Source organism: Squalius cephalus, assembly GCF_949319135.1.
Source record: "Squalius cephalus genome assembly, chromosome: 7".
Taxonomy (NCBI): Eukaryota; Metazoa; Chordata; class Actinopteri; order Cypriniformes; family Leuciscidae; genus Squalius; species Squalius cephalus.
In genome coordinates this window covers 30,292,363-30,313,686 of record NC_137128.1, presented here as the reverse complement: position 1 = coordinate 30,313,686, position 21,324 = coordinate 30,292,363, and the positions used below count along the sequence as shown (strand labels likewise).

The following is a 21,324-nucleotide window of genomic DNA, read 5'->3' as shown; positions in this document are numbered from 1 at the left end:
ACACAGGCTCAGAGTTTAAAATTGATACACGGTGTGAATGTCATTTTCCTGCCTGACTTTCTCTGCGTCAGCTTTTCCCCGCCCACTCCGGCCAATCAGAATCCAGAAGCGAGCCACGTCTGGGTTACCTTGTCTCCAGTCCACACAGGCAGAGGAGGCTGGAGTCCACCGTCTGCTGTCTCTCCTCCCTGGTCTCTGCTGTTTCTCTACCTCCACGACCGCTCCCGGCTCTCGCCTCCTGTGGATACGGGCTCTTTCTGTCTCTTTTCCCTCAGTGTCGTCTGGGGCGCTCCTGATTACCTGCGTTACCCCCTTGTGTCCTTTCTGTGGCTGTAGTTTGCCATTTTCCCTCGCTCCCGGTTGCTACACTGCGTGCTCGAGCACTTAGTGAAGCTCGTAACACAAGAGAAACACAGACTGAATTCAAATGCGCTCCCTTCTTCCTCTCATTGAATCTCAGCCCCTTTTCTGCATCATGGGCTTTATCAGTCAGTCCACTCCTCTTCTTTATCTTTATACTGTATCTGAGTGTCTGTCCTTGCTGTCTCCTCTCCCTCTGTTGTCCCCTGCTGAGGAGGCAAGCGAGAGCTCATGCAATTTCATTTGCAGCATCTGTTCACATGCTGACTGTCAAGTTTAAATGGAATGAATTAAAATTAAGCTCTATTCTGAAATCTGTGGGAGGCACACTGAGGCGAACAATTCAGTCACACTCAGAGATGTGTTTTTATCATCTCCTTTCGAGCGAATAAATTACACCTCATTGTTAGATGGGAATAATGCCAAGCTGAGAAAATAGGCTTGAAATAAGCATCAGACAGACAAAAGAAGAATATTATATTCAGAGATTTCTTCAGGAATACTTACGTTACATAAAGCAATATTCTGGTGGTCATAGACTTCAAAAATGTTTGAATGTTTAATAAAATTTATTTGACTATATATATATATATATATATATATATATATATATATATATATATATATATATATATATACAGGACATTTCATGTAGTTTTATTGCAAAATGCTGGAAAAAAACTGATTTTGGAAGTAAAAAGTATTAATTACCATATAATTCTCTGTGAAAATCTATGACAGACGATACATGTACTTCTAGAAATAAAAAGTATAATTTAATCAAATTTTAAGTGAAAATCTACTAAAGACAATGCATGTTCTTTACAGTAAAATTTTGAAGTTGAAAGTAAAAAGTTTGAAAAGAATTACCTTAGAATTAGCTTATAATTAAAATACATTTATAAAATTAATAAATCAATAATGTTATAATTTGATCATTTGAAAATGATTGGAAAAATAATGAAATATTTGTTTTTTTTTTTATTAAAAATCCTGTAAAATTGACTAATGTCCATATTATCCTTATTATTAAAATTCATTAAAAAAATATATATATTTATTAAAATGTACTTAATAAGTAGTAAAAGAGTTAAGATCTAGTAAAAAGAATGTAGAACTGTATGAACTCTCTCACACTGTCTTAGCTCTCAAGGTTACAAATGCATTACTTAGTATCTGACAGCAACAATAACATATCAAGTGTGCCCATTTATCTTGAAATTAAAAAGAAATGATGGATGGAGTTATGGTTTGCAGCAATACGAGGATTCATTTATGAGATGCAAGGGGATTTCTGATCATGGAAATTCAAAAGCTTCTCTGCATCTTATGATATGCATGAGAGTAGAATCAAAGTATTACTGTTCAGGCTTTTTATGAAAAGCAATCAGTTTTTACATGATCAAAACATGTCCTGGCATAATATGAGCTTGCATTATCTTAAGTCAATGGAATAGCTCCACTCATATGCTGAAATGAAATCCAACAATAAATGTTTGCAATATCAGATGTTCTTAATAAAATGTTATATTCTACAAATTTGAATTACAGTTGGCATAGTGAATTAAAATGTACATTATTTAAAAAAAAACCAAATGCATGGATTGTGATGCATAGAAAAACACCAAAAAAAACAGAAAGCCTTAAACCATGTAATGTACTCAAAATATTAACAAATAAAACAGCATTTACCAATATATTTTTCAATAAATATTAATAGAATGACTAAACATTCAGATCCATCTATAGTTTTGGTCATCTGAAAAACAAAAAATAACAATCATGAAATATACACTTTCATTCGGAGACTGAAACATATTTACAAGTTAAAATTCACGGGCTGTAAATCTATATGGATTTCTTCTGCTATTTTTACCACAATGTCCTCAGAACATGCTTCTTTTGTCCAGCAGCTTTAGTTTAGTCATAAAGACAAAGTACACAAAAGATACCACAGCAAGAATGTTCTTTAGTATGTACAGCACGGGGGTCACGTAACCGAAGACCCCCACCAGGCATATGCGTACCACCAGAAAGGGCAAATCTTGGGAAAGGACACCGGATGAAGCCAGCAGAGGACTGTCTGGAGTTATGACAGCACGCAGGATGGACAGATACGCCAGTATGTAAATGGGAAACACCCACGCTGAGTAATACACCGAATCAGTCCCGGCCACCCTCACCATTTCCACGGTGTCAAACCAGAACATGAAGGTGGCCATAAAGAGGTCATGCCGGGGGTCTCGTATCCAGACGAAGCGAAAGGGACCTGAGTGAGAATGAGAGGAGTAGAGATATGCCGCGCTGCTGGTGCGAGACGGGCCGTGCGCATCTGCGTCTCCCCAACGGCCTGAGAGTGACCCGTTCCTGACCGCCGACCTTGGAGACGTGTCGCCGTCCCGTCCGTTAGCCTGCAGCTGTGAGGACACTGATGTCACCTGCTCCAAGTGAGTCAGAACCGGAGCCGGCATCTCAAAATCCAGCTCTAATCCGCTTGCTTTTTAAAAAGAGCATAAAGGTAGAGCACAACAACAAAAAGAGACAGATCATTTAATTGGCCTGTATTTATTGGCTATTATCTCTTACCCTGTCCTGTCAGACGAAGAGGACGAATTCTCTCCACTATGTCCACACAAATGAGGGAGAACAAGACCAGAGAGACGGGGAGCTCAGTGAAGCGGTCATACTTAATGCCAGCGTCAACCTGAACCTGCACAACCATAATTAGGCCAGAAGGTTGCTGAGAGAAGAAAGTGCTAGGAGCAAAAAGCCTTTTAGCATCCCAAGAGAAAATAGAGTTGGAAGACTGACAATGAGTTTTAGATGTATCACCAAAAACCAATCAAAAACCGTGAGAACCCCTTTAGAAACTGGCAATGCATTGACAGGTAATGCACATCTGAAGACTACGGACCTCGTGATTTTAACCAGACTTAAGTTGGCTGTAATACAGCTCCATTCACATTCCACAGTCTATAATACCCCATCTTTGGGTTAATAGTAAATCTAACAGTGAGTTACTGAGTACCTCAGAGAGGATCTGTTTATGAAAGTTCGTGTTGATGAGCCCTACGGTTTTTATTACATACCGAAACTGCCATAATGTCTCTCACACACAGTATTTATTTCGTACTTTCAGAACAAAGAAACAGCATATGGTGTTTGTATATGTTCAAATGGATACAGACTTTTTAAAAATAAAAGTTCTACATTTTACAGCCTGATTCCATTAAGAACCGTAATAACCAGGAAACCATACATGTAGTCATGTTTAAATCAACCTAGAAACCAATATGTTATTAAGAACTAATAACATAACATGAAACATTTTAATCTCCAAATAACCATATGGCAAATCGAAAAACAACCTACATTGAACCAGGGAAGAACCTTTATTTATTTTTTGTAATTGATAATATGGATTCTAATAATATTTTATTTTAATATACCATTATTACAATGTAATTACAAAATAATTGTTATTAACAACATGTACTTTAGGTTTAGTGTTAGTTGCTTGTAATTATGCATATTAACTTATTAAAACAGGAAATGCATTCAAATAAAGTGTTGCCGCATATTCATATAGTAATTTCTTAATGAGACTGAATAATGCATTACCTTTGAGTTGGCTATGATGATAGCAAAGCATGGTAAAGTGCTGAGAATCACATATGCAAGAGTAACAGGTCTCCTGCAGAAGAAATAAGAGCGTTTTCATTATTAAACACAAATAGCATCACAAACCAAGAGACACAGGTTAGAAATTAAGAGCATAATTTCATATTTTTCATATTAGAAGGGGGAGGGGTCCCATGCCTTACTTATTATGCAGCTTGGTTTATAGTTAGTTGACATGACATTTTTAGACATGTTGTTTGACATGCTATAATTCATCTAAACGTTTTCAGTATTTTCCCACACAATTCTATCATTAGTTTTTTTGACTATACTGAATATATTAAAACAATTTGTTATTACACCGCAGAACCATTTACAGTGAAGGCAAAAAAACAAAAAAAAACGGTGATTCTGAAATGTGAAAATTGAAAAGAAACAATCAAACTAATCAAGAAACGAAATTCAAACTAAAAAGTTACTGTTCAATAATAAAAGGGTTCATGGATCAACTAGCCTCATATAAAAATGGAGAAGCAGCGGTTATACTCACCAGTTAGTCACTTCTGAGAACCGTTGAGTCTTAAGGATGAAGTATTTCAAAGGAACCCACACAAACAGGGTTGCAGACGCCATATAGGCCACAGAGGCCGCCACCACCAGCCAGTAGGCAGTGTTACTAGACTTCACAAGTCGAATGACTGAAGCAAAGCGCTCCATAACTACAAACACAGGAATACAGAGACATGCGAACTGCAGCAGCTCATAAAGGATGAGTTTGACAGTCTTCCATGAGGGCATCTTGACAGTATGAGTCTTCAGTAAATCCCCACGAGTGAGCCGTCACTGAATGCATCCAGTGCATCTCCCACAACACTGAATGACTGAACGCGCTGGACTCTGTACACTGGCACTGCTTACACTGCATTCTTACCTGTGCTCTTTTATTGGCACGGTAATGAAGCAGTCATTCTCTTTTTATGGAGTTATGGAAGAAAAATGTGTCAGTAGCAAACTGAAAAAATTACAGCCATAATGATAAGCTGTAATGTCCCCATCAAAAACATGTATTAATGGTGTTCTTAGCACAAAAACGTGCTTTAAAAAGTGAGGATGAAAGTGTCTTATTTTATTTTACATATCTAGTAGTATTTTGCGGAGACTTGTAGTCTGCACAGTAAAAAACAACAACAACAAAAAAACTCTTAACAGTATCTTTATTTTTTCAGTAAAAATATCTAAACTCTCTTAAAACAAAATTTACTAAGTTGATGGAAAAAAAATACATGCTTCATAAATATATTAAAAAACTTGACAATAATTGTCAGAAATACTCAAAATTATTTTTTTTTTTAAATGTTTTTGAAAGTCTCACCAAGGCTAAATACATTTAACCAAAAAACACATAAAACTGTAATATTGTGAAATATTATTACAATTTAAATAAACTTTTTTCCATTTTAATACATTTTAAAATGTAATTTATTCCTGTGATGGCAAAGCTGAATTTTCAGCATCATTACTCAATTCATCATGTCATATGATCCTTCAGAAATCATTCTAATGTGCTGATTTGCTGCTCAAGAAACATTTCTTATTATTATCAATACTGAAAACAGTTGTGCTGCTTAATATTTTTGTGGAAACCATGATAGTTTTTTTTTCCGTATTCTCTGATGAATAGAAAGTTCAAAAGAACAGCATTTTTAATCAATTTAATGCATCCTTGCTGAATAAAAGTACCAATTTATTTTTCTTTTTAAATCTGACCCTAATAATAATACACTGATTCTTGAGACAAGGGACAAAACATGTCATACACACAAAAGCCCTCTTTATATTAAAAATGAATAAATTCATCAAAATAAAAATACATAAAAAGTTACATCTGAATTTAAACTTGCCTCACCATTAGTTACATTTATGCATTTGATAAACACTTTAATCCAAAGCGACTTACATTTCAGGGTACACATTTACATTCTTATTAGTTCTTGCTTTCCCTGGGAGTCGACCCCATGACCTTGGCGTTGCAAGCGCCAATGCTCTACTGTTTGAGCTACAGGAATGCTCACAATGTTAAATGGCCAAACAAAGTGTTTTCATTTTTTGTTGTTGTTGCAATTTATCGTGTTAAAACCAACTGAACTACATTTTTATTTTATGTCTGATTTACCTAAGAACGTTGGTTATATATGCTTAATATTAAAAAGGAGGGTAGAGAATTAAGGAAGTTAGGAACTGGATTGTTCATCATTGTTTGAAAACAGAAAACATTTTTTAGAGAATGTATTTTAATCACTTAGCTCATTTACCAAACACCATTATTATACAACTGAAGACTTTACACTGCTGTTGGATGGATCAAATTAAAATAGCATGCTTTTTAGTGCGTCTGACAAGATTTGACACAAATTAAGTTAATTAGCAAATTAAAAATTTTTTTCTTTCCTAAAAACCTGTTCCCTTACATTATTCATTAGCTGAGACCTTTGTCTACAAATATATCCATTTCTAATAATGTATTATTAAACAATGAAAACTAACATCTAAAGCATGTTTTTGTAACTTATCTGAAGAATCAGTGAATCATAGTTACAGAGTCTGTTTTGTCTTGTTAAATTAGCACACTTACAGAATCGAATGTAAATTATTATATTTTTCACGTGAAACTACTTATACTACACTCATTGCAAGGAATGTCTTGCTGTTGTAAACTAGCTCCTTAACCAATAACTAAGCCACTAATAAACCACCTGTCTGCCTGAGCAAAGAACAAACTAGTGACGCGTAAACATGAGACACAACATGTGCTGTACATTTGGCCTAGTTTTATTGTGAATACTAATAATTAAGATGATTAAAATAGTACATACAAACAACTGGGTACATAGAACTGATACACCAAAAACAGTCATTTTCCCTGTGGATAAGGTTGACGTAAGGATTATCATCTCCGTGTGCAAATGCTAAGGTGTTACATTAGAACTGGCCCGTGGTCCCAATTTCCCAGAATGTTCTCAATGAAACGTCAGTAACTCACTGTAGTTACATCGAGACAGAGATGTGGGGTACTGCCTTAGTTTAGAGTAGGAGATTCCAATGAACCGAGTCTGTTCGCTTTAGTGTCAGTCTTATGAAGTTAGATCAAGCATTCAACACGCTAAGTTTCCAAAATCCAAGACAAGTTGCATGAGTATTTCTATCATCTGTTTCGAAACGGTTATGGAAAAAAGGGGAGGGTTAGAGTGCAGGGTTAATGCCATTCGGGTTCTTCGAGAGCTTAGGAAATGTACGTTTTAAATGGACACATCTGAAATGAGGGTAATGAAAAAGGTAAATTAAAAGTGCATGATGTGGAGTAACATTACTCCTCAACTTCCCATGTGCCCTTTCTACAGAAGCAGCAGCTGCTTTGAACGTTACGCTCTAAAGACAGAGGTGAGCTCTTGAATATACACATCTGCACACAGGCAGAAAATTACATCCTTCTATTAATGTACTGTCAATTAAAACAGCAAAACGACAATCAAAATATAAATAAAATACACTAAAAAACATTTGATCTTTTTTAACACTGAGAAGTGAGCTTAAAGACATTGGGGTGATGGGCCACTGTCAAGACAATGGCAGTGTTTCGCTATATGGTTCTGGAGGAGAGATGCGAGATGACTTCTGTGGGCCTGAACACTCTCGCATACACACACAGACACATAGTGATGACAAGTTTAAATGATGATGTAACCTCCCCTTTAGGACCTGTTGTGACAAACGCTGGACTATCGGGGACTGTACAACACAAGCATGCTCTCTTTGTGTGTTTTCCTGTAAGAAACGTCCAGTTAATTATTAATGAAATATAATGAAAATGCCAAATAAATGGTATAACTTAGTGTTTCTCATTACCTTCAGCAAAATGTTCTTATAAAAGAGAAGAGACCAAAAAAAGTATCAATCAGAACCGCTCTGTGAGAACACCACCTGTTAGTAGACAACAATCGGCACATCCTGTCATGATCAGAATCAGTTTTTGATGTAGTGCGTCTTAAAGAAAAGGAGAAGAAAATCTAAGAGATATCTGTGTGTGAGCTGAATGTTCTTTGTTTATGACTGTAAGTGTGTGTGTCTGTATGAAACCACAGAGGTTGAGTCTCTAGGGGTCCTATAAGAGGGCTTTCTCAGGGTATGGGGTCTGTAGGTTGTCTGCAGTAGCAGGGTGGCTTTGGGAGGAGGGCACGTTGTAGCCATGGGTCTGGGTCATGGTCGCTGGAGCGCCGGGTTGGGTCTGGTAGTACTGAACATCAGCTGGGGCCAGGCTGCCAGGAGAGGGGCTGTAGACTGGAGGCTGGCTCATGTACATATGGGCATCACTGATAAACACACGTGACAAAAACTAATCAGACTTTTATAGAATTATACAAATATAATAATTTCATCAATGTATTGCTACAGATTTTTGAAACGTACAGGAAGTTCAGTCGACTATGGCAAAATTGGTATCTATGTTCTTGGCATGACCCAAGGAATCTATTAAGACCAGGGGCCGGTTGCATAAACATAGCCATTATGTTAAGACAGTGTCTTAAGAACTAGTATGACCAACTAGCAGTTAGTTAGGGGTAATCAGTCTTACTGTTTGGTATCAAATTTGAACAATGTACGTTTTTATGTAACTAAGTTTTAAAAGTTATGAATATAACATTTTATAGAATAAGCTAATTTAATCAAAAGTTATTATCATTATTGGAAATTTCTTTATAATTTTTGACCACAAGGTGGCGCTGCCCCAAAACGTTTTGAGTACCGTCAGGGCATGGTGCCGAAAACACATACCGTGTTCCGTAACGATACCCCAATGCGTTAGTAAAATATAACATTTAACGTCAAAATTCAAAATGGCCAACACCCAAAATGGCCGATATGGAAAAATTGGGTATCGTTTCGAATCGGCATCCTGCACTGAATCTAAAGAGACCAGTTTTGTGATTTTTTTTTTCTGCCAAACTGTTCAGAAGTTATAAGCAAAAAGAACCATTTTTCATATCTCAGATCATGGTTGTCGTAACAGAAACCACGTTTGGTCAGAATACGCTAAAGCGTTACTGAGATATAGCCTAATGTTCATATCGGCATACTATTTGTCAAATTCGTTCAAACGTTTTTCAAAAATGGTTTGACGAATCAACTTGAATTCCATAACTTTTTGTCAGAATTCATTTGGTCTGAAGATGATCTGGTTAAACTTATTTAACCTAGGAGATCGAAAATTGTAAATGACAGAAAAATTTTCATGATGGAAAATGATGTCATATGGTGCAATCAAATCGTCCTTGCCAAGGAATCAGAGGATTTTTTTTTATTAGTTTTCAAAAGTTATTAGCAAAAACGTAAGTGAAATTTTTTACAGTTGGTGGCGTTAGAGAGGTTGAGTTAGATACTCCAAAATTGCTATGGTGACAGATCAGGCTGTCCTCTATCTGTGTGCCTAATTTCATAACTTTCCTGCAAGCGGTTCTAAAGGCTGCCATAGACTTCTAGAGCGGAAGCAGCAGCGGCATAATAATAATAATAATAATAATAATAATAAGGCCAAACAGATACAATAGGTGCTTACGCACCTTCTGCCCTTGGCCCCTAAATATAGCTGCAAGCAGCCATTAAGGGGCCAAGTCAAGTCACCTTCATTTATATAGCGCTTTTTACAATACAGATTGTTTCAAAGCAGCTTTACAGTGATAATAGGAAATGAATGCAACAAAGATTGTTTTGGCTGTACAGCAGCTCTAGAAGAAAGTCATTGTTTAGCTTTTTTAATTAAGTTTTTAAATGAAGCATTTCCGATGTAAAAATCATTAGTTAGTAACTTAGGGGGCCACTTACATGACACTGTTTTCGACAGAAAACTTTTATGCGTTCTGGCAGTTCATTTACACAACAACGTCGTTTTGACACAAGCCAAGCACAAAGGCGGCACGATAAGTCATGCCAGCATGGCATGAAAAAAAATTAATTAAGGAAAATGATGTTATAGGGTGCAATCAAATCAAAAACCAAAGAATCATAGGGATTTTTTTGTTTTGTTTCTACCCCTTACTGTTCAAAAGTTATTAGAATAAACGTGAGTGAAAATTTGGACAGCTGGTGGCGCTAGGGGGATTGAGTTAGAGACTCCACATCTGCTATGGTAACAGTTCAGACTGTCCAAATTTCATAACTTTACCATGCGCAGTTCTATAAGCTGCCATAGACTCAATAGTGGAAGAAGAAGAACACTAACGATTACAATAGGTGCCTACCCACCTTCAGTGCTTGGCCCCTAATAAATAAAAAACTAAAATAATAATAATTGTATAAATGCATTGATACAGATTTTATTTTTATTATTGTAAATTTAAAAACAATGACAACAACAATAATATATTTTTATCAATGCATTGATACAGCCTTTTTTATTATTGTAAATGTAATAACAGCAACAAAATAAAAATTATATTTCATATAAATGCATTGATAAAGCCTTTTATGTTTTTATTTCTTTAAATACTAATAACTTCAAAATATTGAAAAACTCTTATATTTGTGAAATATAATAAATTGTGATTACCTGGGAGGCTGCCCAGCCATTGGTGTTCCGGTTTGGTTCATTGCAGAGAGCTGCTCCATTGGAACATTGTATCCCGGTACTGATGTGCTGCCCATTGCATACTGCCCTCCAGTGGATTGGCCAGAGTACACCTGAAAACAAAACACAGAGACTTTCTCTAATATACCATTGCCAAAACAATCAACAACAAACAGCCATCATAACAAATTATATTTAGCATTAAACCATATCAAACTTATAATATACACACTTTAATCATTTGACAGATTCTCACCTGCTGGGAACCGTTTGGGGTCTGCTGCATGTAGTACTGCTGGCTCTGTAGTTTAGCATACATAGTGTATACTGGGTCTTCATTCATTAGCTTAGCATAGAGAGACAGTGCTTCCATGACCTTCACGTTCAGGTCAGACAGCTCTGAGTGTTTTCTGAAAGCATGACACATTTCCTACATGTGAGATCTATGGGGAATGACGTGCACATTGGTTTCAATGGATTTCATTTGCTACAAATAATTGGAGGTTTGTTTATACGCTTTGCTAGATATATGGAAGGATGGATTCTTTTTTATTTAAATTAGTTTTTAGATGGGAATACCTGTCAATGTCCTCCAACTTCTGATCAATGAGTGGACCCATCTGGTTGCAAGCAGCTGATTGTGGGAGGGGGAACAAATTTGAATCAATGTGCTCTACAACACAGATCCAACGTACTCTGTCAGAGCATACGGATATGGTTTTAGACTCACCCTCCAACTGCAGGAGTTCACAGGAGTCCGACTGGTCGTCTGTTGGGTCTGCGCTCTGGATCATCTGAAGCAACTGGTCCATTTTCTCCTGCAGAACATTCAAACCATGACACTTCTATGAGAGCTGAACACAGTTCTCCAAAGAGAGTATCTGACATCTTTGAAATTAAATAGTGAATAGTGGATCATTCATTTCACTGTCCAATTTCATGTGTGTCTATAGCCGCTTTCCGACCAAGTAGTTACAGGAACTTAGTTATAGGAACTGTCCACTTCTAAACATTTCTATGAACTACTCTCCCCCAAACTCGGTTTTGCTGTTTGCGTTCGCACTGGCCAAGTGGCCATAGGAACTGGTAGGAGGGGTAAGGGAGTGACGCAAGCACGGTTACTTTTATTTTGACGGCGCGACAGACCTTTATTTTGGCGGCGCTGAGAACGCCAGAGCAAACAATGCTCGCATTCTCTGTGTTTATTAGTTAGCAATCTGTCTAACAGTACTGTTTAATATCTTATTAGATAGAACTGTTATAGAAAGTAGACAGTATATGAAAAAAAGGTTATTAGCCTATGCCGTGTGGTTGATGTCCAGTGTTGCTAGCTGGGCAGATAAACATAATCATGTTTGGCTTGGTCCCCTCAAAGTTGCGTTGAATTTTCTCTTCAGCATAAAGGTTTAGAGACCCATCTATCACTGTTTTCCATGTTTGTATAGTTAGTTTCTGGAGTAAATATATAGGCTATAATCTGTGTGTTTACATTCTAGCTGTTTTAAAAATGGCGGGTGCTGGTGTTTCGCGTGCATTCGGTCAATCAGCGTACACTAACGTCACGGGTAGTTCCTATAGTGCTGGTTTAGACCCTACTCTGAAGTAGGAGCTAAATTAGTTCCTCCAAATGGAGTTCCTAGAACTAAAATCGTTCCTAGTTCCTGCGGTGCGAACACGCCGACATCCGGGTATTTTAACCAATAGTTCTAGGAACTGTGAAAAGGTTCCTCCGGTCAGAAAGCGGCTTATGGTTGTGAGGGGTGTGTATGAAGCCAAATGCTGTGAGATATATGCAGCCTCACCTCATCAATGTAGACAGGCTCTGGCTCCGGTTCAATCGTCTCTACCTGGACGTCTTCACTGAACTGCACAGTCTTCTTCTCTGTTTTCACTAAGGACAGAGAAATATTAAAGATGAAATAATGTAATGTATTAAGCAGAAAACCAAAACCCCAGAGGATATTAGCTGCTTGTGTTAATGAACGTCAGTCGGCTATGAAGCACCTGCCGTTTACTTCTGTTTTATTTATTTTAAAACTTCCGTTTACCATTCACCGGTTCCCCCTTCTTCCCTGCGCCATGAACTGTGTTACATTTATATTAAAAAGCATTTTAAATAGCACATTAAAATAAAACACAATAATAATAATACCTAAAGAGGTAGGGCCTAATCTTTTAATTTTTCTGTCTCGTCTTCTGTCCAAACATACCGCGCCATCTTTCAAGAATCACCGACTTTTACGTACGCCAGGTGACATGTAAATTCAAAAAAATAAATAAATTACCATTGCAGTTTTGTGAAATATTCCTTTTTCGAACTGCCTGAAAAACCACCTCATGCTAGCGTAAAAACTTTTTTGCAATAGATTGGAGTTTTCGCAAAATTGACGTTTACATTTTGGGCATTTTCGTTATTGACGGTTACATTGGACTTATTTTAAATTCGCAATTTCAATTAAAATTTTTAATTAAATCTGGAAATAAACATTTTAAAATTAAAAAAAGATTCTGCACTATTTCTAGGTCCTCAAAACAGGCATTTTGTGACATTGATCATGTGAACTCCATTGTACAGACAGCCAGATGTTCTTTCAGTGGAGCTCAAGATGCTCTTTTGATCATTCTCAAATCATGCGGGAGAACATGATCATCAGATTTTACACAAATTTGTAGAGTTCATGAAGCTCGAATGCTGCTGTCAATAAAGCAAGAGCCATATACAAAGTAATGGCAATTATGAGAAAATTGATAATTATGAGAAAAGAAAGATAAAAAAATATACTTAAAAACTTTTAAAGACTCTTATGCTCACCGAGGCTGGATTTATTTGAAGAAACACCAAAAAAAACATTTCTTACTTTTATCTATACTTAAAACAGTTTTGCAGCTTAATATTTATTTGTCGGGCTTCTTTGGTGAATAGAAAGTTCAAAAGAATAGCATTTATTTGAAAACAGAAATTTTCTGTTACATTATAAATGTCTTTTGATCAATGTAATGCATCCTTGCTGAAAAGGAAATATTGTGTTCACAATTGAAGGGCTGCAAAAGAGTAGATGTGACAGCTTTACTCACTCATCTCAGGCTCTGCTGTCAGGTCTGCTGTCACGAAGTTTGACGGAAAAAGCCCAACACCCTGGTACGTCTCGCCCTTCCACCAGTTAGGGTCACTGTGATAGAGAAGATGCTTAAGCCCCCTCCCACCAAGTTTAATTTAAAAACAAAAACTCATTGGCTGTGTTTAGAATCATTCACTCCATCTTTACAGAGCGCTGAATGAACAAATTACCAGTGAATAATACAAAAGCCCTATTCAGACGGGACTAGTTTTCTAATCACCCAACATCTGTGATTTGATGCGTAGATTTGGACGGGACTAACATCACTGTTAGTCCTGGGAATTTTACTGATGTTGTGTGAAAAAAAACACAGAAATGGCAGATTTGGACAGGATTAAAATCCATATAATTATGTCTGTGAAATGTGAATTTTTCCCATATATATATATATATATATATATATATATATATATATATATATATATATATATATATATATATATATATGTATAAAAAAACTAGTCCCATCCAAATACGGCTAAAGGGAATGATTTCAAACACAGCCTGAACCATCCATTGTGACCATCAATGAACACCTGTCATCCATGATGGTGATGATCTCGCCTGATTTAAAGGTGAGCTCATTGTCCTCGGCTGCCTCAAAGTCATAGATGGCCCTGACCTTTCTGCCCTCAGTCTTGTGAGAGGTGAGGAGGCTGCTGGTGCTCGGGTAGAGGCCAGACAGAGAGACCTGAGGCTGCTGCCGCTGGTCCTTCAGAGACAGTTCGATCGCTGAGAAAGAGAGACACAGACAGAGAGATTACCTCTCTTTCTTCAAGGAAATTCATTACTGACTTCAGCATTACAGATTTGTGCCCACCTTTAGCAAGGTCTTCTTCTTCCTTCTTGTTTGTTGATGTTGCAGGGTCTTTAGCTACCAATGCAGGACTGGCTTTAGCTTGTTCTGCTGCCTGAACAAATAAAGTTAAACATCTCATTTCTAAACACTCTCTCTGCCATTGACGGACATTTCCGTCATTTGTAACACAACATTTCCTGCGATTGATGGACATTTTTCCAGCTTTCTGTGATTTCACTGTTATACGGTAGGGGGCGCTATTAGGCATCTTCTAAAAGAGTACAGAATCTCTTGATCAAAACACATGTGAAGAAGACACAGAAACAAGCGATATCATGTTATGTAAATATGTAAAATAATGCAGTCATCAACATTAAACAGCATATAATTCAAAACTACCTAACGTTACTGAATGAAATGTTGACCTGACAAGCTGTAGGACTGTGAAGCTTTGGGTCTCCATCTACTCCATCTATGTTTTGATCATCGTTCTGAATCCCACCCGGATGTAGTATTTGACACGAATGGGATTTTCTCAGCTTTTTGATCAAAATGTTGTGTTGTCAAGTGTTGATAAAAAAGGAATGCATTTTTTTTAATTTTGTTTAAAAGCAGAGGGTCTGTTCTTTCTTTTGATATATTCATATATATATATATTGCATATTCAAATATTCATACAACAAAATATTCTGGGGACCATGAAACTTGTGAAAATGATCACAAATGCTAGCAGTGGCATAGCAATGTTTTTCAAAAACGCTGGTGGGGAAAGAGTTAAACATTAATCATGCACATATTTTCTTGTATTAAATCTAAATACTAATTCACATAAAGTCTGCCACTACAGAACACAAGGTTACAAATTTCCAACAAGTTTTTCATTTACTTTTTTTGTTATTCCATTTGAACTGTGACTTAATAGTTCAGCATTTAAAAAAAAACTAAAAAACATAAAAAAAAAACTGAAAAGTGCATAAACACGGTTTGTTTGAGCAGCCCAACATAATGGAAAAAATACATTTTTGCAAAAAAAAAAAAAGAAGATGAAAAAAGATATAATAATAACAAAATATATATATATATATATATATATGCACACACACCAATCAAAAGTTTGGGGTTCTGATATTTTTTTTGTTGTTTTTGAAAGAAGTCTAATATACTCACCAAGACTGCATTTACAGTTAGAAAAAAAAGAAAGAAAAAAAAAAAGAAAGTAATATTGTGAAATATTATTACAAATTAAAATTATTTTCTATTTGATTATATTTTAGTCTAATTTATTCCTGTGATGATAAAGCAGATTTATTTTAGCAGCCAGCACTCCAGTCTTCAGAGTGTCACATGATCCTTCATAAATGTACATTTATTCATTAAACACAGACAATAAACAGGAGAAGTGCTACTAATACAAAGTTTCAGACATTGTTCAGATTCAGAATAGTAAAAGCTACAACAAGGACGGATTAAGAAATAGTGAAAGCACTGACTTTTTTTTCAGCAGGATGAAATCATTCAAATATGCTGATTTGCTGCTCAAGAAACTTCTCATTATGTTCTGATTAATATTTTTTGTGAAAAAAAAAAAAAAAAAACAGGATGCTTTGATTACCATAAAAGAACAGCATTTATTTGAGACATAAATCTTTTGTAACATTATTAATGTCTTTTCTGTCACTTTCGATCATTTAATGCATCTTTGCTGAATAAAGGTATTATTTTCTTTAAAAAAAAAAAAAAAAACCTTCTTGCTGACCCCAAACCTTTGAACGGTATTTCCTGTAATATCAGATTAAGCATGCTTTTTTTTGTGCTGAAGATTCAGATTTTCCCTTTAAACTGAAACTGACCTCCTGTCCTGACACACATTCAATTCCCTACATACTTGTAGAACAAGTAACTACAGCATTTCACAGAATCCAGTGAACCGGCAGATCCTGGTAGAACTGCTCACCTGAGAGCCCACCGCAGGGAAGATGACGCCCTGTTCTCTGAGGTTCTTGATCATGGCCGATATGAGGCTGAGCTGGGGGTCATTACGGAAATCCTCAGCCCATTCCACCATGAGAGCCTTCAGCTTCTCACACACTTTTGGGTGGCCCTTGAAAAGAAAAGCCAAAGCATCAGCCTTATGCTCCAGGACAAAACAATGAAGCATAGTAGTTCTACAAACAAAAGTACGTACCTTATTTAGCACGTTGCTAACTTCACTAGCAAATTCCCTGGAGCAGACCTCTAAATGGAATATTTTTCCACAGTTTGACACACATGCACCAAGTAGCTATGGAAGAGAAAACACTTATTTCATTCTCAAAAGTTCATTAATGGCCTCTGATGTCTGCATACTTGAGATGGAACCGTGCTTCCTGCGCATCCACTAGAAAGCATTAAGAATTGTTTGCCTTACCGTCAACGCTTGCATGGCAACATGGGGATCCTTGTGATTCACTCTCCTCATTATAGATCGCAGGCATTCTTTAGGCCTTCAGAAGTAGAGCAATAACATTAAACACCCATTCATCTAAAAGACACTCTCAAAATCATTCTGAACACTTGTTCACTAACCCAGTGCGAGACTGTCCGATCTTGTCACAAATGTCCAGAATGAGGCCCCAGTCCTCAGCTGTGTTCATCTCACATGTTGCTTTCTCTGCAAAACAATAGTTACTCGAATATTTATCCCTCATATTGACAAAGGTTTCCTGTGATCCCACAGATTAAACAGCATAACGTTTATATACAGTACATCGAATAAAAGTGTATCTATCTGTAAAAGGCCCCAGGTCGTTCAAGCAAAATCGAAGAACTGATGACGTCCTTTCGAATGAAATCAGGCCAAGACGAAGTTTGTTTTGTGTTTGTTTCGGGAATTCGAAACAGCTAGCCAAAGTGAACTTTCCGGAAAAAAAAGTAAACACCGTAGAACTATCATTGGTCTGTTGCGATTACGTAATGATAAGGTGTGCGAGGAGGATCCGCCTTCTTTGACGTGGAAATATTCTCCAGTTCAATCCGTCAATGTCAGACTTCAATGAGTAACATGAACACTCTTTCTAATTGAAAGAGACACTGACACTGTTCTTCATGTTTGATACTGTTTAAAAGCAAGCAGTTTACATCACATTGCTATGATCAGATGGTGCTGTTCTATCATCGCTGTCATATTAGTTTTCTGTTTATTCGGTTATTGAGAGGAAAGCACACAGCACATATTTACATATTCATTTAAAGGCCGTTCTCAGCAGTGTGGGTGGCGTTGGATGTTCGCTAACAGTATATCTTTTACTCCTAAGTGAAGAACGAAAAAGAACTTTGCGTGAGTTTATCGGGGCTTTTACACCTCATTAAAGAAACCAGAGTCAGAAATTATTAGTTTTTGAGACAAAAATGCAACCGAAAGGGAAAAATCACCCTTTTATGAATTATATTATTATGTTATAAGTTCTATTATTATATCTGTAACTATACACTACCTTTGAAAAATTTGGGGTGTAAGATTTTTTTTTTTAATGTTTTTGAAAGTCTCTTATGCTGAAGGCTGCATTTATTTGAAATATTTATTTATTCCAGTGATGACAAAGCTGAATTTTCAGCATCATTACTCCAGGCTTCAGTGTCACATGATCCTTCAGAAATCATTTTAATATGCTTTTCTGGTGCTCAAGAAACATTTCTTAGTATTATCAATGTTGAAAATTGCTTATTTTTGTAAAAATATGATATTTTTTTAGGATTCTTTGAATAACAGTTAAATAGAACAGCATTTATTAAAAACAAATCTTTTTAACATTCTTAAAATTATTTAGGCCTATTACAATTTCAATTTAATACATCCTTGATGAATAAAAGTATTAATTTCCTTCAAAAAAAAAAAAAAAATCTTACTGACTGACTTAACTTTTGAATGGTAGTTTATATGTCAGATATCTGTTTATATTTACATGACATTTAAGAAAGCGGGTTTCAAAAATCTCCATGTTAATTGTTATAATATGTTACAAATAATTATTTAAAGCAACTTTTGTATTTGATGTGGATTTGATTTTATAATTAACAGCCATAATTTCCATTGTAAATAAAAAAAAAAGTCCCATGCAAATCAATTCCAGCAGGCAGCAAACATTCCCCTTAAAACAAAAAAGGTTAATGTATGACACTTACAGAAAGCAGAAGGTTAACTACAGTGACCTACATTTGTTGTGAGATTCTGTTGATCAATCTAGCAAAGTGTCAAATAGAGGACAAAGGTTAACTCTTACACAAAAACACACCTGCCATGGCCAGTATCTGCGATTTGGTACAGAGATAACTTACCACTACAAAACACTAACAATAAGCAAAACCGACCAGGATATTAATTCTATATATAATACAGTCTTATACCATCAAACAGCCAATAACATCTGCAGCCCCAGAACACCAGTCACTGCCAAAATATGACATTCCCACATCACCATGATTTCATCTGCAATGTTTGATCAACTCATATGTGATTGTATTAACTAACCTACAAGTGCATGAACTAAATATGAAATATAAACGCGTTAATATTACATCAACGCATTCTGGCTTTAACGGTGGTCCAATCATCAACAGGCTCATAATACAGTGATAATATACACAATACAACACTGAAATCTTATTAAAAGCTTATTATAAAGGATACAGTCATGCAGTAGGAACAGTATCATTTAGCAAAACAAACACGGATAATAACATATAAGAGGTGCAGAAGGGGCATTTGCAGCGTCACCGTATGAACCGTTAGCTCGAGTCAGTCGGTGTTGAATAAAAACATTAAAAGTGTGAGATGGCTCAAATCATCTGAAGTAAACTGCAAAGCGCCTGTTTTTACTCAATTGTGCACTGTCAGTGCCATAAAAACACAGAAAATTAGATCTGCTCGCTAACAATCATAGCTTCTTCAGCTACAAACTTGACTAGCTATCAGGCTAATAACATGTCTAGCTGTGAGAATGTTGTCATTAATGCCCAGGTTAATAGTGTCAAGGTAAAACCGCTGGTGGGAAGTATTAAATCACCGGAATCCCATTGCGAAAAAAACACAAATATTTAAAGTGAACTCGAAAGGAAACAGAAAGCCGGTGGGTTGCCATGAACAACAAAAGACAGAGATGAGGTCCCGTTAGCTCGCCTGCTAACTGCATGACAAACTTACCAACATCTTGATCAAAGGGATTTGACGTGAAGAGAGGCATGGCCGAGATATACACACAACGAAATCTAAGCTCGATCCTCTTCTTGTTCGTCTCCCTGTCAGCACTTGGTTAAACGTGAATTAATAAACATAATCAAATAGAAACTACAGTCAGTGTTGCTGATGGGATCCCCTCCTCAGTCTCTTACTCAGTCTCGCAGCAGTGCATTCTGGGTAATAGAGGTGTCGCTGGAGTGCACTGCACATATAGACAAACAGTTTGGCATATCCAAATAAACATGCGCGGGATTAGATGTAACGTTACTGTACGACATGTATGTTATTCGACACTGGAATTTGTTAATCGGATCGTGTAAATGATGAATTAGTGAAGGTTATGGAAAATACAGCTGATAAATCATATGACTTAATCACATGGTAGACTGTCTGACTCAGCAGCAGTCACGAGATAATATAAACACATTTTTTGTTTGTTTGTCTTATTAGACACTTGAACATAATTTGTGACATTTGTGATTGGGGAGACCGTGGAAGTGGTCACAACAGTAACTATAAAAGGAGTGAGGTGTAAAAATGGAAATGATAAATGTGTTTTCTCTAACAACAGTGCCTTTATATGTTGGTTTCAAAGAGGATAATTCATGTTACAAAATCATAATTTTTTTATATGACTTTTAGGTAAACAAGTAAACACATACATTAGACAACGGGATTTTCCTTATAAAAAAATGTAACATTTAAATATATACATTTATGCTCACCAAGGCTGCATTTATTCGATTAAAACAGTAATATTGGCACATTAATTCATTGTATGTGGGCTGGGAATGTGATCAAATAAAAGAGTTTTGGAAAGAAATTAATAATATGATATGGCATATAGTCTCAGTGAGATTGCCACTGGATCCTGGGCTTTTCATTATTGGTATTCATCCAGATAACTGGAAAATTAAAAAGGACACTCAAGTATTGATAGACGTGTATTCTACATGCCAAACGGCTCATCGCCATTTATTGGAAAAAGATAGAAAGGCCTACTATAACTCCATGGTTAAGAGAAATATCTTCATGCATTGCAGTGGAAAAGATAACATATATTCTTAAGGGTAAAGAAGACCAATTTAAGAGGATTTGGAGTCCCTTTTTATTATTTATTGAGCAAGGGGATATGAACAATATAATAGAGGAGGAACAAAATGCTTGATTAGGTATTACATTCATTCGGAAATATATTTTAATTTGCACTAACCCTATTTTATTTTATTTTATTTCTCTTATCTGTGGCTATTACTGATTGCAGTGTATTGTTAACTCTGACTTCCAAAGTACATACTTTATTATTCAATGTTGGTTTGTGCTATTGCACTTTTCATGTTATATGAGCCCCGGTGTGTTTTTTTGTGTGTGTGTGTGTGTGTTTTTTGTTTTGTTTTTGTACATTATATGTGATGTTACAGACATGTGATGTACATTGTTGTGTAAGTGTTTAAGAAAATGCAATAAAAACAGTATTGCGCAAAAAAACCCCAGTAATATTGTGAAATATTTCAATTTAAAATATTGTTTTCTATTTTAATATATTTTAAAAAGGCTGAATTTTACACACACAAACACGTTATGTCTTATG

The 21,324-nt window shown here is 36.1% G+C and overlaps 2 protein-coding genes across 3 annotated transcripts; both read right to left on the bottom strand.

Moving 5' to 3' along the window:
• Nucleotides 1-2,203: 2,203 nt before the first annotated feature.
• Nucleotides 2,204-4,779, bottom strand: tmem236 (transmembrane protein 236; the record flags this gene model as incomplete). The annotated part of the gene is made up of 4 exons (XM_079877144.1): nt 2,204-2,857; nt 2,947-3,070; nt 3,982-4,054; nt 4,532-4,779. 4 exons carry the CDS (start codon nt 4,777-4,779, stop codon nt 2,247-2,249), a joined length of 1,056 nt encoding a protein of 351 aa, XP_079733270.1. The 3' UTR covers nt 2,204-2,246.
• A 2,010-nt stretch (nt 4,780-6,789) lies between these two features.
• Nucleotides 6,790-19,915, bottom strand: stam (signal transducing adaptor molecule (SH3 domain and ITAM motif) 1). Of its 2 annotated transcripts, XR_013821724.1 has the most exons (15): nt 19,698-19,912; nt 17,084-17,168; nt 16,926-17,001; nt 16,704-16,799; nt 16,473-16,619; nt 14,540-14,630; nt 14,256-14,451; nt 13,676-13,770; nt 12,403-12,491; nt 11,331-11,418; nt 11,180-11,234; nt 10,857-11,010; nt 10,583-10,713; nt 7,885-8,348; nt 6,790-7,803 (listed from the first exon to the last, which is right to left on the bottom strand). XR_013821724.1 is itself a non-coding variant. In XM_079876131.1 (14 exons), exons 1-14 carry the CDS (start codon nt 19,735-19,737, stop codon nt 8,141-8,143), a joined length of 1,551 nt encoding a protein of 516 aa, XP_079732257.1. In that variant the 5' UTR covers nt 19,738-19,915; the 3' UTR covers nt 6,790-8,140. The 2 variants fall into 2 exon arrangements, 1 of the variants encoding a protein (XP_079732257.1); XM_079876131.1 differs by having other exon boundaries at nt 6,790-8,348; nt 19,698-19,915.
• Nucleotides 19,916-21,324: the final 1,409 nt, after the last annotated feature.